Genomic DNA, 21,618 nt, shown 5'->3' on the forward strand with positions numbered 1-21,618 from the left:
TTTTACGACGCTCCTTCTCCCTTCCACCCTCATTCATCTCTCTGGGTTCTGACTTTTGGCACTTCATATCTCTTGCATCTTGTGCTGAATCCCTGGGGTTTGACTCCTCGCTGACATTTGTTTTGCTGCGATACGGCCTTTTACTCCATACCATCTCCCATTTTCTTGTATTTCATTACATTTCCTTTGTTGAAATATCTCAACTACATCATTCTACTTCAATTTAGCCAATCCAAGTACTTAGCAACTAGTTCCCAAGGTCGTCCTTTCCATTTTTCGCTTTAATACACCATCAGCATGTTAATCTGTGTGGGCTGGGTGCTGTTGGTGTTACGCCCAATGCTTTTCATATTTGCATGTTACAGTATATTCTCTCTTTTCTTGTATTTATTGTGGTGCTCGATCTTCTATTTTCCTTGTACCTTATCCCTGGAAATTTTGGCTCTGATAGCAGGAGGAAAGGGCCGCCACGGTTGACTTTGCAAGTAGTAAATAGTCAGTACGCATTAGAAATAGATGATGTCAAAGCCTGTGAAGCTGCCTAGTCGACTACATCTAGGATTTCTACCCAAAGAGACTTCATCTGTAGATGCGCTGGGCAATGAGGTCATAATGCATATTCCTAGATGCAACTTCGCTGCCTTCTGCAAGGTTAGTTGGCAAGTGGTCGAAGAATAGCACATGAATTTTACCTAGGAAGCAGATGAAGTAAATAGCGATCTAGATCAGGACCTTGAGAACTTAAATGTGATGTGGAACATACATTCCAATGATGGGCACCAAAGTCCCTTCTACCTTGAAAATCAGATTCATGAGATAAACATTGGCTTATACTACGTACAACTGGAAAAAATCTCCGGCACGGACTAATCTATTACCATTTAATCCGGCCCAACTCCAAACCAATCAAAGTAAGGACGCTACCAGTTCCAGTTCCAGTACCTTGCTACATTCCAAGGTTCAGTTCAATGGAACCTTTGGATCATTCTATCTTCCATAGGCGTATGCAAAGACCGAAATGCCACTTACATAACCCACCCACCTGACCCGCTCATACCCTACCCGCACATGACACGCCCCATAACCCTCTTACGTCAACGGCAGGTCTAACCGGCGTACGACTTGAAGGTTATAACATCGCTTGCCGTCGCTTGCCATCGGGCCGGTGACAAAGAGAAACCGTATAGAGCAGGATTCTCCGGCCCGGATCACGATGCGGAGATGAATGAGCGGGGGAAATTGGTGGGTGAGCTTCGGAATTTGCGGGTTACACTACGTAGAAAGGTCATGAGCGGACGGAACCCCGCCGGATTCCAGTAAGGGGAGAAGTTATATAAGGAGATAATGGGAGGGTTGTTTTTTGTATCCACTTTTCACCCCGGATACCTATCTCATTTTAATTTCCTTGGATCGAATTTGGTTTCCTGACACATTCTGGTCTTCTAAGTGGAGTCTTTGACAGGACGGTTCTGACTCACTGATTTACTTCTTTGAATCGTTCTTGATCTTTTGGAGCTTAGTGAACGGACGAACGTGTTCTATATTAGCTTAGAACCTCCACTCCCTTGCAGGTGCTATTTGCCGAGAGAATCCTGGAATACTATTCGAGGCCACGATAATTTGGTCCACCCTGCCCGGCAGTTCCTTCAATCACAACCTCTACCAGCTTCAGATCTTCGGGATACAAGATCGTGCATAATAATCTACAAAAAGACCACAGACTCATCTCATTCCACCATGATTGCAGCAAACGTCTCCCTCCCACCAGGAGACTCACCCGACCTGATTCTTGTACCCGCCACCCCAGAGGAGCGTATCACCTCAATCAAGCTCAACAGCGTCGCATGGAAAGGCCCACTAGACATCGACACTTATATCGAGCGCGAGAATCATCTCTTCGCTCAGAACCTAACTCGCGACGGCCTGACATGCTGGATCTTGGTGGACAAGTCCGAGCCTGAAGGGGACCGTACAATCCTCAGTTCTTGCGAGACTTACAAGAAGAAGGCACTGCTTGCACACGGCGGGAGCGTGGAAGATGTTTCCACGCACGGCATCGGGAGTGTCTATTGCCGGCCTGAGTTCAGGGGGAAGGGGTATGCGAAGAGAATGTTTGAGGAGCTGAGCGGGAAGCTCGATACGTGGAAGATGGAGAAGGAGACGAGGGGGAAGGCTCTATTTACTATTCTTTTCTCAGATATTGGCAAGAATTTCTATGCACAGTTTGGATGGAAGCCGTTCTTGTCTTCGCATATGGCTCTTCCACCGCTGGCGAGTGAAGGACAGTCCAATGGAAACGCTGACATGACGAGAGATCTTTATGCGGAGGATGTGGAGAAGTTCATTTGCAATGAGTCCGTTACCGCCAAGTTGCGTGATCAGTTGCGTGATGCTTCGCAGAAGACGACGGGTAGTAAGATCGCAATCATTCCTGACTTTGACCATTTCGTATGGCACTGGGCGCGTGAGGAATTCTTCTCGAAGAATCTTTTGCCGCATCGCTCTCCACCTGTTATCAAGGGTACTGGGAATGACGAGGCTCGTGTGTACTGTGCATGGAACCGCAACTTTGGTGAGGAGCCCGAGGACAATGTGCTGTACATTCTCCGTTGGGTGTATGATGATCCCCAATCGGCGGCGGAGGAGCAGGTATTGGTCCAAGCCATGGCTGCCATCTTGAGGCGAGCCCAGCGAGAGGCACATGAATGGAATATGCACGCAGTCGAGTTCTGGAACCCAACACCACTGCTGCAAAAGGCTGTGAAGATGTTGGATTCAGATGCCCAAGTTGTGCATCGTGAGAAGAGCAGCATTTCCAGTCTGCGCTGGACCGGTGCGCAACAAGGGCTTGGTGATGACGTTGAGTGGTTCTTAAATGAGAAGTACACTTGGTGTTGAATGCCCTTCACCAGTTCATCAAATTCAGGGTTTTTGTCTTGGCTTTCTTTTCTTTGATCTATCCCACCAATGCATTTTGACTTTGGAGCTCAGGATGAATGTTTGGGCGGCATGGGTGTCAATTATGTTTTCTAGAGATGCTAGGCATCATGTATGGGGTCCACCGTTGTCGGACGCAATAGCGACTGGATGGTTGGACACTCAATTGCGCTTTGAATTTTTGAGCAATTCATGCCAATTCCTAGTGGGTTTGGCCTTGGCCGCCGGAGCTGAGCCAGCGGTGGCAGCTTTGCTGCTCTGCTGGCGCTGCGAAGGCTCAACAAAGAAAATTGTTGTAGGATCGGGGCTTCGGTATGACCCATCTTGTAGTTTTGATAGTGCTGCATCGCCTCTCCACGACTCTGGTAGACAATCTTTCCATGCGCGGAGGAAATCACTCCGTCCAATGGCAGAAGACGCTGTAGGTGCCTTGGCCGCAAGATACGTCTCGCCTACCCATCGTGTACACTCGACTTTTTCAAAGCTTGCCCCTAAACGGTTGAAATTGCATTAGTTGAATACTCACATTTTTCAAACGAAAATTGCCTGTCAGAATATACTCACATTTGAGCTCATCTGCTAGCGCTGGTCGCTCCTCCGCAGTACAGAGCTTTCTCACCACAGCCTCAAGGCAGGCTCTTGGAAACGGTTCCGGCGTATCATCGTCATCAAGAACCGATTTCCACAAGTCCCCGACAAGGAACTGTTTTTCCAGATCGATACCTTGTAGAACGGCACCCTCCATCATCCGCTTCCAAACGTTCAAACATATCCGCGCCGAGGGTCTCCAGCACGTCAACTCATGCTTTCCATCTATAAATGCGCAGATTTCGACCCAGCCCTGCTCGCATTGTGTTGCACAGACAGGAATATCCGCGCACACCAAATCCCTTAATCGTCGTACCTCAGCGGGGCCTTTATCAACAGGGGAATCAGAGGACTCGTCCATCATGACATCCCCGTCGTCATCGCCGCTTCGCGGGTCATATAGTTGTAGGCTTTTCTCTAGGAACGGGACCGCAGAAAATCCTCCTGGTGGCACATGTAGCTCCAGTGTCGATCCGCACTTCGCTATGCTGCTCACCGCATCATCGGGAATCTTCAAAGCGCCACTATCCTCATCCTCCTCTCCAACAACTTTGATATCCGCCTGAGAGATGTTGCCAGGACTTGGTCGTAGGATATGGAGTGAATTGGACGATTGGACCTGGCGGATTCGGTAGGTTTGGGTAGGAGTACAAAGGTTGACGTATTCCAGGGCACTGGGATCGACTACCGCTTGTGCCAGAGCGGAGGAGGGGGACTTGAGTTCCAATCTTTAATATTCCCTTTCATCAGTATGGATTGTGCTGAACAAGCAGGAGTCGGATCGTCCAAGAAAGAAATAAATGAGCTGTCAACTTACACGGGGGCATCTTTGGATGTAAGTAGTGCCTCCAGGTCTGGAGGCAATTCCAGCAGTCGAAACCCCTGCTGATGCTGGGTATGTGTGAAAAGAATACCTCGTACGTCCTGAGTTGCCATTGCCACAATTTTCCCGACGATCTCGAATGAAATGTTGGAGGGGAACAAAACGCGGGAAAGATGGAGACGCGATTAGACGCGTTCCGCACGGACCACCTTTAAATAGATTTGGATACACAGTTATACTTGGCTTTTCTTTTGCCTACGCCATTTCTTAAGCACATAATTTATGCTATGTACGTTCCCTCTTGACAGACTACTCTGGATGTAGTTCCATGGCGGCTACGAGGACCAAATATGGCCAGGCCACCCGGAGAGTTGTTGAATGAGTATGCGAATTGCAGTAAATCCAAGGGTACCAGAGATTGACTTGCCTAGTAATTCTGTGTCACAGCACATGCCTCTAGATATTATGGGACATATGGATTATCCCTTTCCATATGGCTTGCGTACATATGGTGTCGACGATGTGTTGGTTTACAACGAAAGTATGGCGTCAATAACACTGGGTGGAGAAAGAAGCCGACCGGATCATTGCGCCTTTTACTTGGAGACAATGCACCATGGCCGCAATCGTGGCCTAGGATCCACAGTTCCGTACCAAGAAGGTCTTGCATGAGACCATACAGACACCATAATGTCTGCTTGTAATGCGAGGAGATATGAATACTGCCGTTATTGCCAGGACGATAATACACCCAATTATCCTAAGCAAGTATCCTAGAGAGATGATAGGATGGGCGAAAGCAGTGATTTGTAATTACTTTGCCTAAGTCCCCGATGCTCCAATCTTCTCCACAGTCTGTCTGTGCTATTATCGGGATTCTGTTATGAAAACTACCCCACCTCACTCAATTTGAATTCAGCAGTCTTGAAGAAATGTATAGAGTTCATATGTATAGAGCTCATAGAATCGGTTTGATGAATTCCTGTTGGAATCAAATTCCAGGCAAAATAAGTAAGGCCCAAAAATCAAGCCGTTACCCAAGACTTTTCAAATCCTTATTTATGCTCCAGGTGAACACTTTCGACCTCATCGTCAACGTCACTTCTACGGAAGACTGGCAGTGACATTGTATTAAACTTTTTTTTTGGTCCTGCTAAAGGCTTCGAAGGAATGTATCCCGACCTTTTGCCACGTCAGTAGAGTTACACAGCATTGACTGACTGGTGTATTGGTGCTGTTTGGGGAAAGTTTCCCCTCTTTTCTATGTACTCCATGCATGCAGAAAAATAAGAAAGGAAATCTCACCCTAACCAATTTGGAAGTGATACACTCTGAATGGAGCCATAGAGTCTGTGTTGCCAAAAGCATATTGGGCATACTGCATAGAGTTTCCCCTTGCTACATCTGATCTGCGCTCCCCATGCGCTCTCTAATCATTCATGGAAGGTCATTGTTAAGAATCCTGGAAAGTCATAAGAACCCCTCATTCCGCCACAGAATACTTTTGAATAGCTCACTCGGGTTTCTTCTGAGGCATCTTGATAACTTTGTGTATCTATCTCGCCGAATACTAAGATGGGCTCACCAAGTGGGGTTACGTCTAAACTCAAACATATCACTCAAGATGAGAGCACGATAAGAAACGCCAAAATTGAGAATTGCATTGGCTCCGTCAAAGTTCCTGTGGGCATCGCTGGCCCGTTGCGTGTCAAAGGTCCAGATGGAACTGACGGTGATTTTCACGCCCCCTTAGCAACCTGCGAGTCTACATTGGTAGCGAGTTGCTCCCGCGGATGCAAGCTGCTTAGCTCTAGTGGTGGTGTTCAGTTCAAATTACTGCGGGACACTATGACTAGGGCTCCTGTCTTCTGGTTTGCCTGTGTGGAAGATGCTGCTTCGTTTTACGACCTGCTACCCGGCCTCTTCTCCGAGTTCAGAGATGCTGCACAATCTACTAGCAGACACGCCCGCCTTGTGAAGATACAACCTCAAATTGTGGGAAGCACTGTCCACGTTATCTTTGAGTACTACTGTGGGAACGCTGCAGGTCAAAATATGGTTACATTTGCTACACAAAAAGCGTGTGATCGTTTCGCAGCATCCAATACGGCCCTGGCAGTGAATCTTCGCAAAATCACCATTGACGGCCAGCTGACCTCGGAGAAAAGCCTATCTTGGGGAAACATTTTACACTCGCGCGGTGTTGCTGTCATGGCTTGGGGGGTGATCACCCAAGAGGCTTGCCAGAAGATTTTAGGCACTTCTACATGGGGCCTTTATCAACTTGTAAATAACAGCAAGGAGGCTGCTACTAGAAACGGCCAGCTAGGGTACAGTGTCAATCAAGCCAATGTGGTGGCTGCAATGTTCATCGCATGTGGCCAAGATGCGGCCAGTGTGGCGGAATCGGCTTGGAGTCACTTGGCTGTTCAATTTGACCGAGAAACTGAGGAGCTGGGTGTATCAACCTATTTCCCAAGTTTGCCAGTTGGAACCGTTGGGGGTGGTACTACTTTGGACACGCAAAGAGAAGCGCTGGAACTTCTTGGCTGTACGGGCCCTGGATCTAAAGGTCGCTTAGCGGGCCTAATTGCATCGTTTGCTCTTGCGCTAGATATTAGCACGGCTGCTGCTATTGGCAACAACACCTTTGCAACTAGTCATTACAAGCTCGGAAGATCTACTCGCAGAGAGCAGTCAAAGCTTTGACCCTTCCGGCACAGGCCTCACCCCACCCAGACAGACCCTTCCCGAGACTTCTTAGTTGAACCTATAGCCTATTTTTTAGTCACTAGCCAACATCAACTTTCATCTATCTCAACTCCCAATCTCTAGCAGCTGTTGGTTTCAACAGAGGAGTTTACCTTCATTCGAAAGTGTTACTTGTATCAACTCAAAGTTCGATAATGGGATATCATAATAACAAAGAACGAAAGGAGCAGACTGAACCTCTATGTAGAATCACCTCCGTCCTCCATCAACACTCTACTGATCTACACTCATCTATATCTCTTATAGAATGAACCTCATCAACTTCCTCCCTTGAAACAGGGGCGTGAACGAACAACAACCCAACAAAACATAGCAGAAACGCCCCTGCCAACCCAAAATAAGGAAGCCCAACCAAAACACCACCTCTCTTCTGACCCAACTCAAAGAGCCAAGTAAGCACTGGGCCCAACATCGAGCCCGACGTCCCCACAATCCCGATCAATGTATTAAGCCTAGAAGTTTCCGATACTGGCACGTAACTCAGAGCCAAAGAACGACACAATGGGAGCATGCCTGCCCCTAAGCTCTGAAACGCCAGTCCACCAATAACGACATCAACCTGCGACGCAGCCATCCAAAGTGCCCCCACAGTAGCGATAGCAGCAGAGAACCGGGCAAGTGTCAAGTCCCTCGTGTTCGGCTGCTGCCACCGCAAGAGCAGTTGAGATAGCACTGGAAGTGCAACCAACAAAACAGCCATCTGAATGATGCCGCGCATGGCAATGAGGTAGCCGGCGTCAGCGAAAGTCCAATTAAATCGTTTACTAATAAATTGCGTGAAAAACCCTGAGGTGGCCATATCCTCGGGCATGTCGATAATGTTGGCGGCAATGATAATAATAATCGAGGGAGTTCGTAAAGAGGCGAGAGAAGCTTTGTAGAGCTGTATGGATTGTGATAGGTGCGACTTCAAAGTATGAGGCTTCAGTACTGAAGGTGCACGGCCTATCTCGGCGATGGGGTCCTGCTTTGCTTGTGGTAATGTCTCTGGTACGAACATCAGGATAAACACGCCGATAGGCCACATGCAGAGGCTTAGGAATATTGGGGTCCAGGGTGAATATGCGCTCATGAGTTTGGAAGAGACCATAGGACCGACGGCAGAGCCGGATAGTATTCCAAATGTTAAGAGAAAGAATGCCGATGCTCTGATTGCGTTAAATAGTTTCAAGGCTATTGTAAGACCCCGTGTACGTACCTTTCTGATCTAGATACTAAATCCGATGCGATGGAGTTCAGTGCTGCTATTTGAACGGCTAATCCACCGCCGACGACGAGAAACAGAGGGCCGGCCAATATATATCGTACTGGTAAGATTGATGGAAAGGCAAGGACGAATAGTTTCCATCCTTTGGAAAGTATGGACCCGGCAAATGCAAGGTAGAGAATGGGTTTGCGACCAATTCTATTGATTTTATCTTAGTAAGGATCTTTTATCAAGCTCAACACCCAGAAATAAGTTACCTATCGGCCAGTACCCCGAACGGAAAAGCTGTCGTAAGACCTAGCGCCACAGTCAGCGTCCAAGCTTTGCAGTACGATTTCGAAACATACTAACGACCGCCTCCATTACAGGCATATAGCCCATAATAGTAGCTAACTCGAACTGAACATGGTTATTTTTGCAAAGTCCTGCCTTAACAGCATCTCCTTGAATATATCGATGACAAAGGTTATCTTCAAGAAGTTGCGACATGGGTGTATTGACCATGGCGAAAGCAAGGGATATGAAGAAAGTGTGTAACGACAGCAAGTAAACCGATAGCCATCTTGTGGTCGGTTTCTGTTGCCCGCCGAGCAACGGGAATGTTTCTTCACTCATTGTTTCTGGAATCTGTAAAGAACAAGAACCCGAGCTCGGGAGGTACATTATTAAAGAGAACCACGAAGGACGGGAGCTACGTGGCAGGCCTTAGGACTAGGGAGAAGGTAGGTAACATGGGGGCGGTCAATGTGACTGCTCTGACCTCGCGACCCCTGTGCGTTGCTCGCGTGGCATTCTTGTGCAACACTACATACTTGACTCTGATTGGGAGTCGGACCCCTTATCAGATCGCCGTTTCACCGTTTCACCGTTTTTTCTAACCGAGATCTGGGAAGTGGGCCACCTGCAGGAAAGGTGAAACGCAGAAAAAGCGCACGACTTTTTTTTGCCCAGGATTCCGATCGAATTATTCTAGAAATAGTCAACCGGCGCTTCCTTCGAATTCCAGCAGGAATCGAACATTCAAGATTGGTGGTTCGTGCGGCTCGGTCCGATCTAGATCAGATGACATCATCGGTGCACGCGCGTTTTAATCTAAAGAATGAAGAAATGTGACTGGCCAGCAGGGCACACTACCTAATCGGTGCTGACCCCGAGGACTCGCTTGTCTTGTTTTTGCTTATTTTGTAGGTCATCCACACCGATACGGGATAGCTGTGATCATGGATAGAGTTTCAGGATCTGAAACTAAAAACTACTTATTTAGACAACTCTATTTTTTGGAACTATGTTACTTTTTAGTAGATATACATATTTTATTTTATGTTAGGCGCTGCTCTGGCAACCTAAGCGCCACAACCTCGCATACACTCAAAATGTATTGCGAGACGATAGAGGGATCAGTCAAGTAGGCATGTCGCAGAGCTATCCTGCATTGCATATGCCCTTGGAATAGTTGAGAAACGACTTCTTCAAATTAATGACCATGTTGGGTCTGCTCGTTCAAAATTCAATGGACCCCGACGCTTATGTCAAAAAGCTTTTCGACGATGACAAGTTTAGCCGTTCGAGGCTCTACTTTTAGATGATTGATTGTCTCAGCGAATTGCTTCTCAGCATTGAAGACAGCATCAGACAATGCGAGCTTTCCCGAGAAGCCCGGGGACTTCATGTCATTGATCCTCTCTCCCTGAGGACCAGAAACATCGAGACACCGACAAGCTTCGAGAGCTTGACCGAAAGGCGGGGAGATCCAGCAGAGGCTAGACGTCTCTGCTGAATGATATAAGAGCACAACTCAAAGCAGAATTGGAAACAGTGGGGGTACTGCGTGATGGTGTGAGTAGTCAACCTATTGTCTATATTTATCGGATTAGACTCTAACATATTGAATTTGCAAGCCTATCAATGCAAGTGCCCTTATTGAAAGTAGATCGTCCTCGAAGCTGGGTCAGAACGTGCAGCTACTCACTTATGTGAGCATCTTCCATTTGACATTGGCGTTCTGTGCAGTGAGTATGCATCACAGAAAGAGCAAGCGTAAATATTGAACTATCTAATTAATTCTCTATAGGCACTTTGGGCCATTCCGAATATAACGGACGGCGGCACAACAAATGCGTTCGTTATTACTGCTGTTATTGTGGGATTCGTGACATACGCGATTGTATTTAATCTCGAAAACATCGCGGGTGTTTTTGGCAGATTGTACGCCAACCAGAGAGACCGACTGCTACAAGACATGGGAGATGATCGTGATAAAGATTGGAAAGAACTTCGATATAAATTCGATGACTTTCCTTCTAATAAAAAGCGAACGACCCCATCAGAGTGGGGGATAACCCGATATCCGATATCTAGGTGGCTCAGCTTGGGACGTGCGAAAGCCGCTAAGGACGATGAGGAACAGAATGATATGTGATCATACCGATGAACAGTATTTTGATAAGAAGAGAATGTCAAATCTACACCGAAGTTAAGGTCCATATCAATCTTCCTGTCACGAACACCTGGTCAAAGCTCGAACCACGCGCCTTTCTTATCGCCTGACATTAGTTATAATGCTGATGCCTAGGTGCCCTGCTCATCAGATTTGAAACAGTACCATCCACTAGGTAGTACGAGGTCCACTCTATTAGTTTTATCCACCCTTCAAACAGTCGGATGGTATGCGCTTCTCCCTAGCCTATAGTACAGGATGTACATACTGAAGAGTACACGTGATAATATAGAGAATTTACCTTCTGAGGTTGAACTCTAGTTTTGATAAATAGGCAGTAATTTCGATAACTAGTTTAAAACAACGTGTTCTTGCTTCCATTTCACACCTCTAATATGCTTCTAAGAAACACCGACAAAAGAAATTCAAGAATAATGAAGATATACACGGGGGAACTGAAATCAAGAAAATTGCTAGACATTGCTTCCAGCCCAGCAAATAATAGTTCCACCCGATAGATAAGAGGATTAGAAGAAAGAGGCACAATATGGCTGGCCCACATACCAGGTTTCAGAGCAAAGGTGCCGGCCATGCAGATGGAGGCCTGAAAATATTCCAGCCAGCTGGACGCTTATAATTGAGTCCTTGAAGTACCGAGTGGGAGGTGGTAATTTAGGGATGCAGAATCATCGTCTGCCCTATTTGTTTGATGAGCCCTTCCCGGCATCTTTCAGGGCTTGTGCAGCTGGTCCCTCTTCGGAGCCCTTGGCAGCCGCAACGTTCTGGGATTTCATCTGCCCTTCTTTTTGCGCGGCGAGTTGACGTTCTTTTTCTTCTCGCTCGAGAGCCTCTTGCTCTTGTTTCATTTCCTCCATATGGCGCAGGTCATCCAAGCTCGGCTCGTACAAGTGCCAAATGACATAGTGGGGTAATCCGATAACCGAATACTTCATACGTTTGGCCATCTGAATAAATGTTAGATCTCGCAGTTGTGACTAAGTGGGGCTAGTCCTTACCTTGCCGAAACCTTCTGTTTCCGCATGCTTCTCGAAGCTGAAGGCTGGGAAATGAACACCGGAACGGAAGACCTTAGCCTTTGCCAAAATACTGACACCTCCGATGCCGTCAAGCTCCATTTCCATATCAGGATCGCCGTAGGGGTCGCGTAGGTAGGCAAGATGGGGTCGCCATGTTGCGTACTCTGCGTATCCTTCCACGATGACAGCATCTTCATCCAAGGTATCTGCTAGCGCCAATGCTGTCTCCGACTCTTGCCATGAGTTCAAGTCGTACGGTTGCTCTCCACCGAGCCAATCTGGAAGCGGACGCCACACATCTAGAGACATTCCGTTAGTATGAATCGCAAACCGAGGAGATGAGGATTAAAGATAGCCACACGCTGCTACTCACTTGGAACTATGACGTCCTTATTATGCCGCATCAGATCCTCAAGAATCGTAAAGGGTGCAGTCTCCACATCCGCATCGCGCCAATAGACCCAGCTGTGTGTGGGACGCAGTGTAGCACTCAGTAGCCAATTTCTAGCCTGGGCCATCAACTTTCGCCGATTCGCTTGCGCTTGGAAGGTATGACGACTCTCCACATCCTGTTGAACCTTCTGTCCGAAATCCTTCTGGATCACCGAGATCTCACCAAATGCCATCTTGGGATCGGAATCATTCTGCAATTCCTGCAGCATTTCTGTGAGCATGTTAAGCGTATCATCGCGCGAATCTGACACCAAGAACGCCAAATCGATCAGGTTGTGTGGGTATGTGAGGTTGCGGAGGTGCGAAAAGAACATGGGAAGGTGGGAGGAAGCATCGCGCAGAGGCGTGAGCATGAGGACGCGTTCGCCGCGCTCCCAGCCCCTCTCGGTGCCTTGCACTTCGGAAAGATCATAGTATCGGACGGTCTGGAGGTGTAGGTCGGCGGCTGGGTGAAAGAGACCGAGGGACAGAGCTGGAAGGATTGCGGCGCGCCATGATGGGAAGATGAAGATCACTAGCAGTAATGATACCCCACCGAGGAGGATAAGACGTTGGAAGAGCTGGCGGCGTCGGCGGAGAGCTGGCTGAGACCGGGGTTGGAAGCTGTGAGGATATTGAAAGTTAGCTTTGAGGATATTGCGGATCCCTCGTGGAGGACTGGGTCATTGCATGCTTAACTGCAGCAATCCCTTGTGGACAGGATACGCGGCCCGGCGGCCGGAGTGACGACGCACCCGTTGAGAAAAGCGCTGGACCCGCGAGGGTAGGCCGAGGTGCCTTTTGGGGAGGCGTAGTGCCTGTTCATAGCTTAGAGGCTCAACAGCATTGGGTTCCTTTGCTCGAATTGTAGATTGTATGGGCGAGAAAGCCTTGTAGCTACGAAGCTAACAAGGTTCAGTCTCAAAAAAAGGCCAGCTTTGCGCCCGGGTGGGTTTTGTTGGGGAATCGCAGAAAAGTAGTAAGAAGGCAAGAAGAACGAAACGAGGATTCTAGAAGGTAATGTAATGGGAGAACCACGATCAACGTGCCAGGTCAGTAGAGTGTTACAGAAGAGAATTCGATGTTTCGCCCTTGAACCTAAAGCAACCGAATCCGGACATCCGCTTGCAGTAGGAGATTGTGTATCTCCACAATCTATACAAATTAAATTAAAATGAAGGTTCAGGGTGCAGACATGAGAACATTAATTTCGCTAAACGCTCTAGTTAATAAAAATTGCGTTCACAAGCTGTTGACTTTGGCTCGAGATCGCCGTTGACTACGTTGATGATCCTTTGACACTTAAACTTCCACATTTCCCAGTACCCGTACCACACGCCATTCGTGCCCCATCAACATCGGACGGATTCAGCCTCACTCGTTTTATCCTAGTTACCATCGCCATCCACTGTTCCCCACCCTGAGGAATGTAACTTTTGCGATCACCTTGGTCTTCCGTCCTGGTCGAGCTTCGGGATACCATGCGCAGAGTAGGCCGAAGCCTAGATCGGGCCGGGTGAGTGAATCAGAGTATTTCACATTCCACGGAGGCTCCATATTCCCAGGGGGGAATTGCGCGAAAATACTGGGATCAAGGGCGATGATATCCGGGAAGATTCTGCTTGCCTACAATGAGGTACCCTCGCCGTCCATGGATCCCCATGCTGCCATGCACGCTATTGCTTTGGTGGAACCCGAGATCTCCATTGATCAGCACAACGCAGCGCCGCCAAGAAGGTTGAGGCTGAAGTGTCGGAGATTTTTCACCAGAACGTCCAATGTGGTGTTCACTGGTGCGCGACTCTCTTAACCTCGGTCACGCTCAAAGGACGGAGTAGCCCAGTGGGAGCGCCCCATAGATCTCCGGGGCCGCTGTGGCGTGCCGTCCCGGATGGCCCCCAGCAAGCCACTGCCGGAATCGAGGGACACAGTTCGTTTGGCTGTATCAAGTTTGTCCAGAGTCAGATTATTGCAGCATTGGATTAGGTTGACCACTGGATGAATCTTGTTGCTTCGCACATGATCTGGTGGAATCAAGCTGGTCAAACGAACTCGACCAGGCCAAGGCAAGACTCACGATTTGTTCTCCACGGGGCCAAATGAACCGGTTTGATTCCAAATTGCTCAAATAACCTGAAAATAGCATAACATCATTTCGTGGACAGTACTTTCAGCCGTCAATTATGCAGGCACATCTTCTATCCTAGCGATGTGGCCAATGAGGTTTCTAAAATTACCCGAGCTAGGTATCAGATCTGATACAGATCTAGTACCTAGAAGGTACTTGATGCGACCCAGATCTACCCTCAGGGTACTTAATGTAGAAATGTCAGCCCTTGTCAAATTAGTGGATCATGCTACTGATAGAAGTGATTGGCTTGGCCATGTATAGGGTCCGCCCCCGGCCCCATAGGGGTATAGCGATCCCTTCCTAGATGAATATTCGCCATCCAACTAGAGTCCAACAGAGTGAACACCTACCTAAACTCGTAATGCAAGCAATTCATGAGCTTGAGCTTCACGGGCCGAAGCCTAGGTACAAATAACTTAAATAAGATGTTCATGTCCGTAGAAATCAAGTTTCTATCAACAACAGCTTCAATCATACACTCTTCTCTCAATCTTCCCGCATCAACTTCAAGCTCTAAGCTTCAACCGCCTCCAAGCACACAATGCAGTTCTTCAAGGTTCTTACTTTCTCTGCTTTCGCCGCCATGGCTACCGCTGCTGCCCTTCCTGCCCCCGAGGCTGCTCCTGCCCCGGTCCCTGTGGCTGCTCCTGTGGCTGAGCCTGGATTCGGTAGGCTACGACACGATGAGAAGATCATATTTAACAACTGCTAATATAATTATAGGAAGCCTTCTTTTTAAGGCGCTGCGCAAAGGCGCTGATATCTGGTCGGACAGCGACGACAATGACGACGACGATGACAGCAACTAGATTGAGAATACCTCGTTTCTCGAATTAAGAAAGTTCTGATGCCGTCAAGTTTTATAGATGAGTGCATGTGCTGGCTGGTCCAGGCATTTGCTTCTGGTATCGGGATTGATGGGTTTGGCGTTGATCTGAGATATTCATGTTAAATATCAAGTAGCCTTCGAGCTACTAGGTACCTAGAGACTATGAAACCTCTTTTTATTCTACATACAGCTTTTCATTCATCTCTTTGAAAAATGAAACAATAGATTCTTGTTTGGCAGACGAATAGATTCATAGGGTAGTAGTATGAGGTGAACATCTCAGTCCTGATGCAAGCTTGCCTCATAGTCCAGGAAACGGATATGATATCCAAGGAATTACAGTGTCCCAATAAGAATCACTCTGCTATAACAATCTACTTTCCACCAGCCCGTACCAAATCCGCAAACCGTGAGCCGGTTATACCTTTCAAAACAGCTGGAACCCCAACCTCTACAACCTCTCCCATATCCATGACCACCACCCGATCAAAATCCATAACCATATCTAGCCGATGACTGACAGAGATCACAGTATAATCCTTAAAGCTGACCCGGACAATCTCCTGCATCACGCGCTCCGTCTCATGGTCAACCCTAGAACTGACCTCATCCAACAGCAAAATGCCCCCACCATTATTGAATCTAGCGCGGACCCCACGACGTAACATCGCCCGACCCAGTGAAAGCAGCTGCCGCTGTCCAGCACTAAATGTCCCTGACACCATGGGCGCATTGAGGCCGCCGTGCTCCTGGACGAAAGACCAGAGCCCAACTGCTTCCAGAATGCTTTGGCATTCTGCAGCAGTGGAGATGTGGGAGGGATCTAGGTTTTCTTGGAAGGTGGAGCCATCTGGAAGGAAGACTGCGTCTTGGGGAACGGCGATGAGACGCTGGCGGAGGGTTGAGCGATTAATGCGATTGAGGGGGATGTTATCCATGAGGATCGCCGCGTCTCCAGTAATATTGGGCAGGGGATCAAGGATTTTAAGGAGAAGTGCGAGGAGACTTGATTTGCCGCTTCCAGTGCGACCACAGATTGCGACCTTCTCGCCGGAATGAATGGAAAGGTTGATGTTGTTCAGGGCGAGAGGGGTTTCATCTTTAGCCTCTTCCAGAGTACTGAGGAGATATGTGAGTTTTATGTGGATTCAGAAATTAGATTGTCATTGACTCTTACCCATATCTTGCGGAGACACCTTTCAACTCAACCGTACCATGCTCAGGCCACTCTTCATCCGGGCTTACATCCTCCTCTTCTCGGTCTTCCGGCGTGACGGTTTCATTGAAATTCTTCAATCGTGCAATCGCACCAATTGAGGTTTCCAGCCTTGTGTAGAAGAAGACGACACCGGACAGATTCTCTCCGAAGCTCATGAGAGAGTATAAAGATGCACCTGCGAAGCCAGAGCTCGAACGAAGGCGCACAGCGAGAGTGGTCAGAACCACTGCGATCACCATGACCACCAGATTTAGAACTAGATTCAACCATTCTTGGATCATTAGAAGGAGGTATGCGGCTCGTTGACTAGAATCAACCAGACGAGCATTTTTTTCTACCTCCTCTGTCAGGAAGCCTATAGTTTTGTTAGGTTAGAGACTGAATCACATTATCATCTAGAAGTGTAGGTCACTTACCCAAGGCTCGCAGCGTAGCAATGCCTTTGAGAGTATCGAGGAAATGAGTGCTTAGAAAATCGAGGTTAGTATACGACATGCTGGAAGCCCAATGCAGGTGGACCCACTATAGAGGACTTTTTGCCTCTAAATCTAGCAACCTCAACTGCCTCGAAGTCCGCAGATAGAACTTCTGTACGACATACAGTAGGCTGCCGAGGAGCGGATAACTGATAGCCAGATAGACTGACGAAGTAAGCATAACGGCCGCTTGTCCAATAGATTGAGAGACCTAGAGACCCAGATTAGACAAAAAGGTGTTTACTTCAAGCTACAAGCAACTTACACAAAACAGAGTGTTCAAAGTCGCATCTGGTAGCTCAGTGTCTATCAAATTCAGATCCTGCGAAAACAAGTTGGTTACGACGCCAGTATCTGTCTTCGTAAAGAATGAAAGCGGTGCTCGAATTAAAGTTCTTAGTGCGTCTTGATGCAAAACAGCTCCGGCCTTCTTGACAGAAACAATGAAGAGCGTGATTCCCAGTAGGAGCAATGCTACCATGGCGCACATCTGAAGCAGCGCATAGATCCCTGCGTAGTAGGCATAGGAATGTGGCGGATTATCCGAGGCAACGGCATTGCCCCAATATGTGAGCCCTGCGAGTTGGGGATATTAGTTCGTGTCATGGTTCAGATTTCTGGCAAGGAACTTACAAATAGATGGGTAGTTCGTGAAGAATCCCCAGAGGGCCGCGAAGAATAAACTACACGCCGCCACAAACCATCCCATGCTTTTAAAATAGTGCTTATACACAGTAGCGTCTCCGACTTGCCGCAATGCAATCGCATCTTGGGAGAGGGGTGCCGTGCCACTGCTTCCTGTAGTCGCACGGTCCAGCTGTGGCTGATTCGAAATGCCTTTCTTAGGGGCCGGCTTCTCGCACGAAGGTTCACGGTCGGGTATGCTCTTCAATCCCAGACGTTGAATATATCCTTGACTGTTTGACAAATGATCGAAAGTACCTTGTTCCCTTATTATGCCATCCTCAAGCGCAATGATATAATCTGCGGAAGGGAGGTGTCTGATACTATGAGTACATAGTACAACCGTGGACCTCCGTCTTCTTAGCATACCATCTGCTCCAAAGACTTGCTGGAAAACATGCGCCTCGGTGTCCGCATCCAAACCACTGAAGACGTCGTCCAGGACTAGCAGTTCGGATTGTAGATATAGCGCTCGCGCTAGCGACACACGCTGCTTCTGGCCCCCAGAAAGGGCGATTCCGTCTGACCCGATATTCGTGTGGTCTTGGCGGGGCAGGGTACCAAAGTCAAAGGCTAGGGCTGTGGCTTCAATAACTTCATTATACCTCTCGCTATTAAAAGGGGAAAACCCAATGATATTCTCTCGGATCGTCCCGTTCGAGAGAAAGGCAGTTTGCTCACAGAAACCAATGTGCCGGAATTGGGTTTTGGTGACTACACTACCTTCGCTGAAAGGCATCTCTCCAAGAAGTGCCTTGCAAAAGGTTGATTTTCCCGAGCCCACGGGCCCGACGACCATCGTCAAGAAGGACTTAGATATCTGCGTGTTTATGTTCTGCAAGACATACTTCTCTGCTGTCCACCCAAAGCAAGCGTCTCTGATGATTATAAGACTTGAGGACTTTGAGCTCGGCTCTGAGATAGCTGCATTGTCTTTAATTGTGTCCTCTGAACTTCTCCATTGGCGAAAGTCCTCACGCGGTTCGCTTTCTAGGTAAGCCTGAATCCGACCCAAGCAGGCCAGGCCAGAGACAAGCTCAGGAATTGATTGAAAGAGCTGTGACAACGGGTTGGTCAACAATGTCAAGAAGGAAAGACTTGTGAAAATTGTTGAGGCATCTATGGTGCGTTGAGTGAATGCAAAGGTAAGGGGTGGACTAATTAGCTGAGACATAAATGCGAAGACCGCCGCAATGATGAAGATCTTGCGGAATCGGGCTCCTGCTGCAAGTTCGTCCACGCGGAGCTGCTGCACATAGTCGCCCACGGTAGCCGAGAGACCGGAGATCTTTAGTGATTTCATACTAGCAATGACTGTCGCGGTAAGTCCGACTCGCTTTTGGATTCCAGACATCCACGTCCTTTGCGAATCACCGGTGAAATTGACCAATATTCCCAACCCAATAGAACAGACAATGACAACCCCGATGGGTGCGACGAAAACAACACCAAGTTGCTCATACAACATCCAACTAGCAAGACCCGCTTGGATTATGCTTGCCCAGGTCTCATGAATAAACCGGAGGCCCATCTTGATGCGTTCTATATCCGTGCTCATCAAGGTCAGCGTGGCGCTATCATCACTGGATCCGATCCGTGAGTTCACAGCCGCGGAAAATATCTCGGTGACTAGGATTGACCGTGCCATAGTGCGTAGTCGGTGGTGAAAGTACCTAGGCCGCTATGTAAGTGAACTTTTCTTCTGAGTCAGTCTTGTGAAAATTGACTATACCAAGACAAGGCATAAGATATGGCCATTCCAAAGTAAATCAGCATGCTAGCACCAATCAAACCGTATCCGGTATTCGGATCTGGCTCTGACTGGGATAAATAAACCAATAGTCTCTCGATAAAAAGAGGCTGACAAAATGTGAAACCAACCAGTGCCAATCGCGGAGCGATAGGGAGGAGAAGAGGCACCTTCAGTGTACGGATTAGCACTTTGAGAAGACCAAATCGATCGCCTTTTAGTTTCGAGTAGTCTATATACTTTTTAAAATCTTCATGCAGCACTTGGGCATTGAAAGAGCTATCGAGGGGATAGAGGTCCTCGATTGTCAAGATATTCTTATATCCGACAAAGAACATCTTGTTTAGCCAGAAAAAGACACCAAGAGAGAAAATGCCACTTGTTTCCTCGGGACTGTGCTTCTGCTTGTCCCAAGTAATCCATTTGGTTTTCTGACGAGCCTCCAACAGCAAAATGCCTGTCTTGAGCGCTATAGACGCACAAAATATGCTGCTGTAAGTGAGTTCGGGCTTGTCATCCGATGATAGAAAAAGCGTTCTTGCCTGAGCCGCATCGAGAAGAAGAGTGAGAAATAGATAAGTGCTTAACAATATAGACGGTCTTGGGCTTCGGCTATGGTCCACAACACTCAGGGTAAGCATGAACAGAGCTGATACGAGGTTGAGGGTCGAAGAAGCTATGAACATGCTGGTGGCATGGAAAGAGCCGGTCGCAGTTAGAACGAGGAGTGCGAGCTCCAGACCGATGTAGATGGTGATCGTTCCCTTTAAGCAGATTAATGAGCGCTCGTGCATGAGGCCTTTTGTGAGGAAGATCATACCGACTTCATAATTTGAAATGTGGGGGCGTTCACCACAGCCGGCTTCCGTGCCCGGGAAATGGTACGCCATAAGGATGTCAGAATAAATAAGGCGGATGGAATGATGGAGAAGAATAGATGCTCGAACTGGACATTGAAGTCAAAGTCTTTTTGATTCAGATGGAGCAAGGCCCCAGTAGCGAAGGTCATTTTGAAAGGGCTGTAGCTATAGCGAGCCCTGTCACCTGCTAGGTCCTAATGCAAGTCCAATGCACCCAAGTATGACGAATAGTAAGTTCCAAAGCTTTAAAAAAGGTGAAGTATGTTATGAGTCTCGGAAGAATTAAAGAAGAGAAAAAAGTAAGCAGGGAAGGAGGCTTATCTTAAAGACGTCAATCTACCCAAACAACGGACAGCCTGAGCAATTTAACAAGCCTCAGTGAGTTTAGCGCGCGCGCTGCTTATCTACCCTCACTCTACAATCCAATCGACTATGGAGTCCCAAGCCTCTGGCGCAGGAGTATTAGGCAGCCTCGTTCAATTGAAGCTTCAGTAAATACAAATCCTGCCTCTCATCAGTGGTAGATAACATCGTACGCTAAGTCAGTTTACAATGGCTCGTCAACTGTGGATAGACCATGTTTGGTTTCCACATCACCCAGCGCCCCCAAGTGATATCGCTGAATATACTAATAGTGACCAGAAAATGTGCTAATGAATGCGGCCTGGGCCGCTCGCGAAACCAGCTTTATCCCAGACTTCGGTATCGGGAGGTCATACCGTCGGAGACCAGCACCATAGTAATGTAAAGTTTCGATAGACAAATTAGCACGAGCGGCTGCAAAAGCTTTGCTAGGAGAGTCCTGCATCAATAATGCGCATTGGCCCCAATCGCATGAAAGTAAACAGACGTCGGCTTTCCCTTCCGAGAAATTATTAAGCTGAAAAAATCTGAACGAGTAGAGAACATTTTACTTTGAGATTCGCTACTGCGCCGGTGTGACTTGGAGGCCTGATCTATACATGCAGGAGCGGGGCTATTTTCCCCGCTTCGGGCTCAGGACTTAGGTACATAGCTTTCAAACTCAAATTATAGAGTCAAATCAGTTCTCGAAGAATTAGAAGGAATTCAAAATGTAGCCTTAGGTAATTGTCGCAAAAGTTTGGTCTTTCAATAAAAGACATTTTACCTTGATCCGAGCAACTATAATGCCCACTTCTTGCTGATCACCCGCTCACCCGCACCCGAGCCCGTGCCCGCGCCCCAGCTTATGGGGAACGAGTCGAGATGAGAATCAGAAAAGGAGGCAGATGAAAATTGCTAGGGAAAGCCAACAGGTCATGTGTACTCGAAAGATATTGATTATGCTATCTCATCCTAGAGAATATGCATCCTATCTCTAGCGTCTCCGCCCGCGACCCCGGGGGCCGTGATGAGCCGTGATGGTGGGGTTAATCCATTTCCCTTACCCAACACCCCTGAAGATTTTCTTGTTC

General features: G+C 47.9%; 8 protein-coding genes across 8 annotated transcripts; 4 read left to right on the forward strand and 4 right to left on the reverse strand.

The window, feature by feature from the left end:
* Positions 1-1,737: 1,737 nt before the first annotated feature.
* Positions 1,738-2,898, forward strand: N7503_005648 (uncharacterized protein; the record flags this gene model as incomplete). The annotated part of the gene is made up of 1 exon (XM_057065195.1): positions 1,738-2,898. One exon carries the CDS (start codon positions 1,738-1,740, stop codon positions 2,896-2,898), a length of 1,161 nt encoding a protein of 386 aa, XP_056922938.1.
* Positions 2,899-3,099: 201 nt separating this feature from the next.
* N7503_005649 (putative sister chromatid cohesion protein Dcc1) lies at positions 3,100-4,461 on the reverse strand (the record flags this gene model as incomplete). The annotated part of the gene is made up of 3 exons (XM_057065196.1): positions 3,100-3,428; positions 3,502-4,253; positions 4,343-4,461. The coding sequence occupies 3 exons, from the start codon at positions 4,459-4,461 to the stop codon at positions 3,100-3,102; spliced, it is 1,200 nt and encodes a 399-aa protein (XP_056922939.1).
* Positions 4,462-5,923: 1,462 nt separating this feature from the next.
* On the forward strand, positions 5,924-7,057 carry N7503_005650 (hydroxymethylglutaryl-CoA reductase; the record flags this gene model as incomplete). Its single annotated transcript, XM_057065197.1, has 1 exon — positions 5,924-7,057. One exon carries the CDS (start codon positions 5,924-5,926, stop codon positions 7,055-7,057), a length of 1,134 nt encoding a protein of 377 aa, XP_056922940.1.
* Positions 7,058-7,325: 268 nt separating this feature from the next.
* N7503_005651 (MFS transporter) lies at positions 7,326-8,942 on the reverse strand (the record flags this gene model as incomplete). The annotated part of the gene is made up of 4 exons (XM_057065198.1): positions 7,326-8,268; positions 8,319-8,525; positions 8,585-8,624; positions 8,675-8,942. The coding sequence occupies 4 exons, from the start codon at positions 8,940-8,942 to the stop codon at positions 7,326-7,328; spliced, it is 1,458 nt and encodes a 485-aa protein (XP_056922941.1).
* A 1,216-nt stretch (positions 8,943-10,158) lies between these two features.
* N7503_005652 (uncharacterized protein) lies at positions 10,159-10,746 on the forward strand (the record flags this gene model as incomplete). Its single annotated transcript, XM_057065199.1, has 3 exons — positions 10,159-10,163; positions 10,258-10,336; positions 10,399-10,746. 3 exons carry the CDS (start codon positions 10,159-10,161, stop codon positions 10,744-10,746), a joined length of 432 nt encoding a protein of 143 aa, XP_056922942.1.
* Positions 10,747-11,462: 716 nt separating this feature from the next.
* On the reverse strand, positions 11,463-13,059 carry N7503_005653 (ANP1/MMN9/VAN1 family protein; the record flags this gene model as incomplete). Its single annotated transcript, XM_057065200.1, has 4 exons — positions 11,463-11,729; positions 11,781-12,100; positions 12,175-12,857; positions 12,989-13,059. The coding sequence occupies 4 exons, from the start codon at positions 13,057-13,059 to the stop codon at positions 11,463-11,465; spliced, it is 1,341 nt and encodes a 446-aa protein (XP_056922943.1).
* Positions 13,060-14,905: 1,846 nt separating this feature from the next.
* N7503_005654 (uncharacterized protein) lies at positions 14,906-15,173 on the forward strand (the record flags this gene model as incomplete). The annotated part of the gene is made up of 2 exons (XM_057065201.1): positions 14,906-15,032; positions 15,088-15,173. The coding sequence occupies 2 exons, from the start codon at positions 14,906-14,908 to the stop codon at positions 15,171-15,173; spliced, it is 213 nt and encodes a 70-aa protein (XP_056922944.1).
* A 394-nt stretch (positions 15,174-15,567) lies between these two features.
* Positions 15,568-20,331, reverse strand: N7503_005655 (uncharacterized protein; the record flags this gene model as incomplete). Its single annotated transcript, XM_057065202.1, has 8 exons — positions 15,568-16,312; positions 16,371-16,767; positions 16,829-16,878; positions 17,014-17,099; positions 17,154-17,464; positions 17,522-19,245; positions 19,305-20,086; positions 20,143-20,331. 8 exons carry the CDS (start codon positions 20,329-20,331, stop codon positions 15,568-15,570), a joined length of 4,284 nt encoding a protein of 1,427 aa, XP_056922945.1.
* Positions 20,332-21,618: the final 1,287 nt, after the last annotated feature.

Source organism: Penicillium pulvis, assembly GCF_028828015.1.
Source record: "Penicillium pulvis strain IBT 33274 chromosome Unknown contig_23_segment0_segment0, whole genome shotgun sequence".
Lineage (NCBI taxonomy): Eukaryota > Fungi > Ascomycota > Eurotiomycetes > Eurotiales > Aspergillaceae > Penicillium > Penicillium pulvis.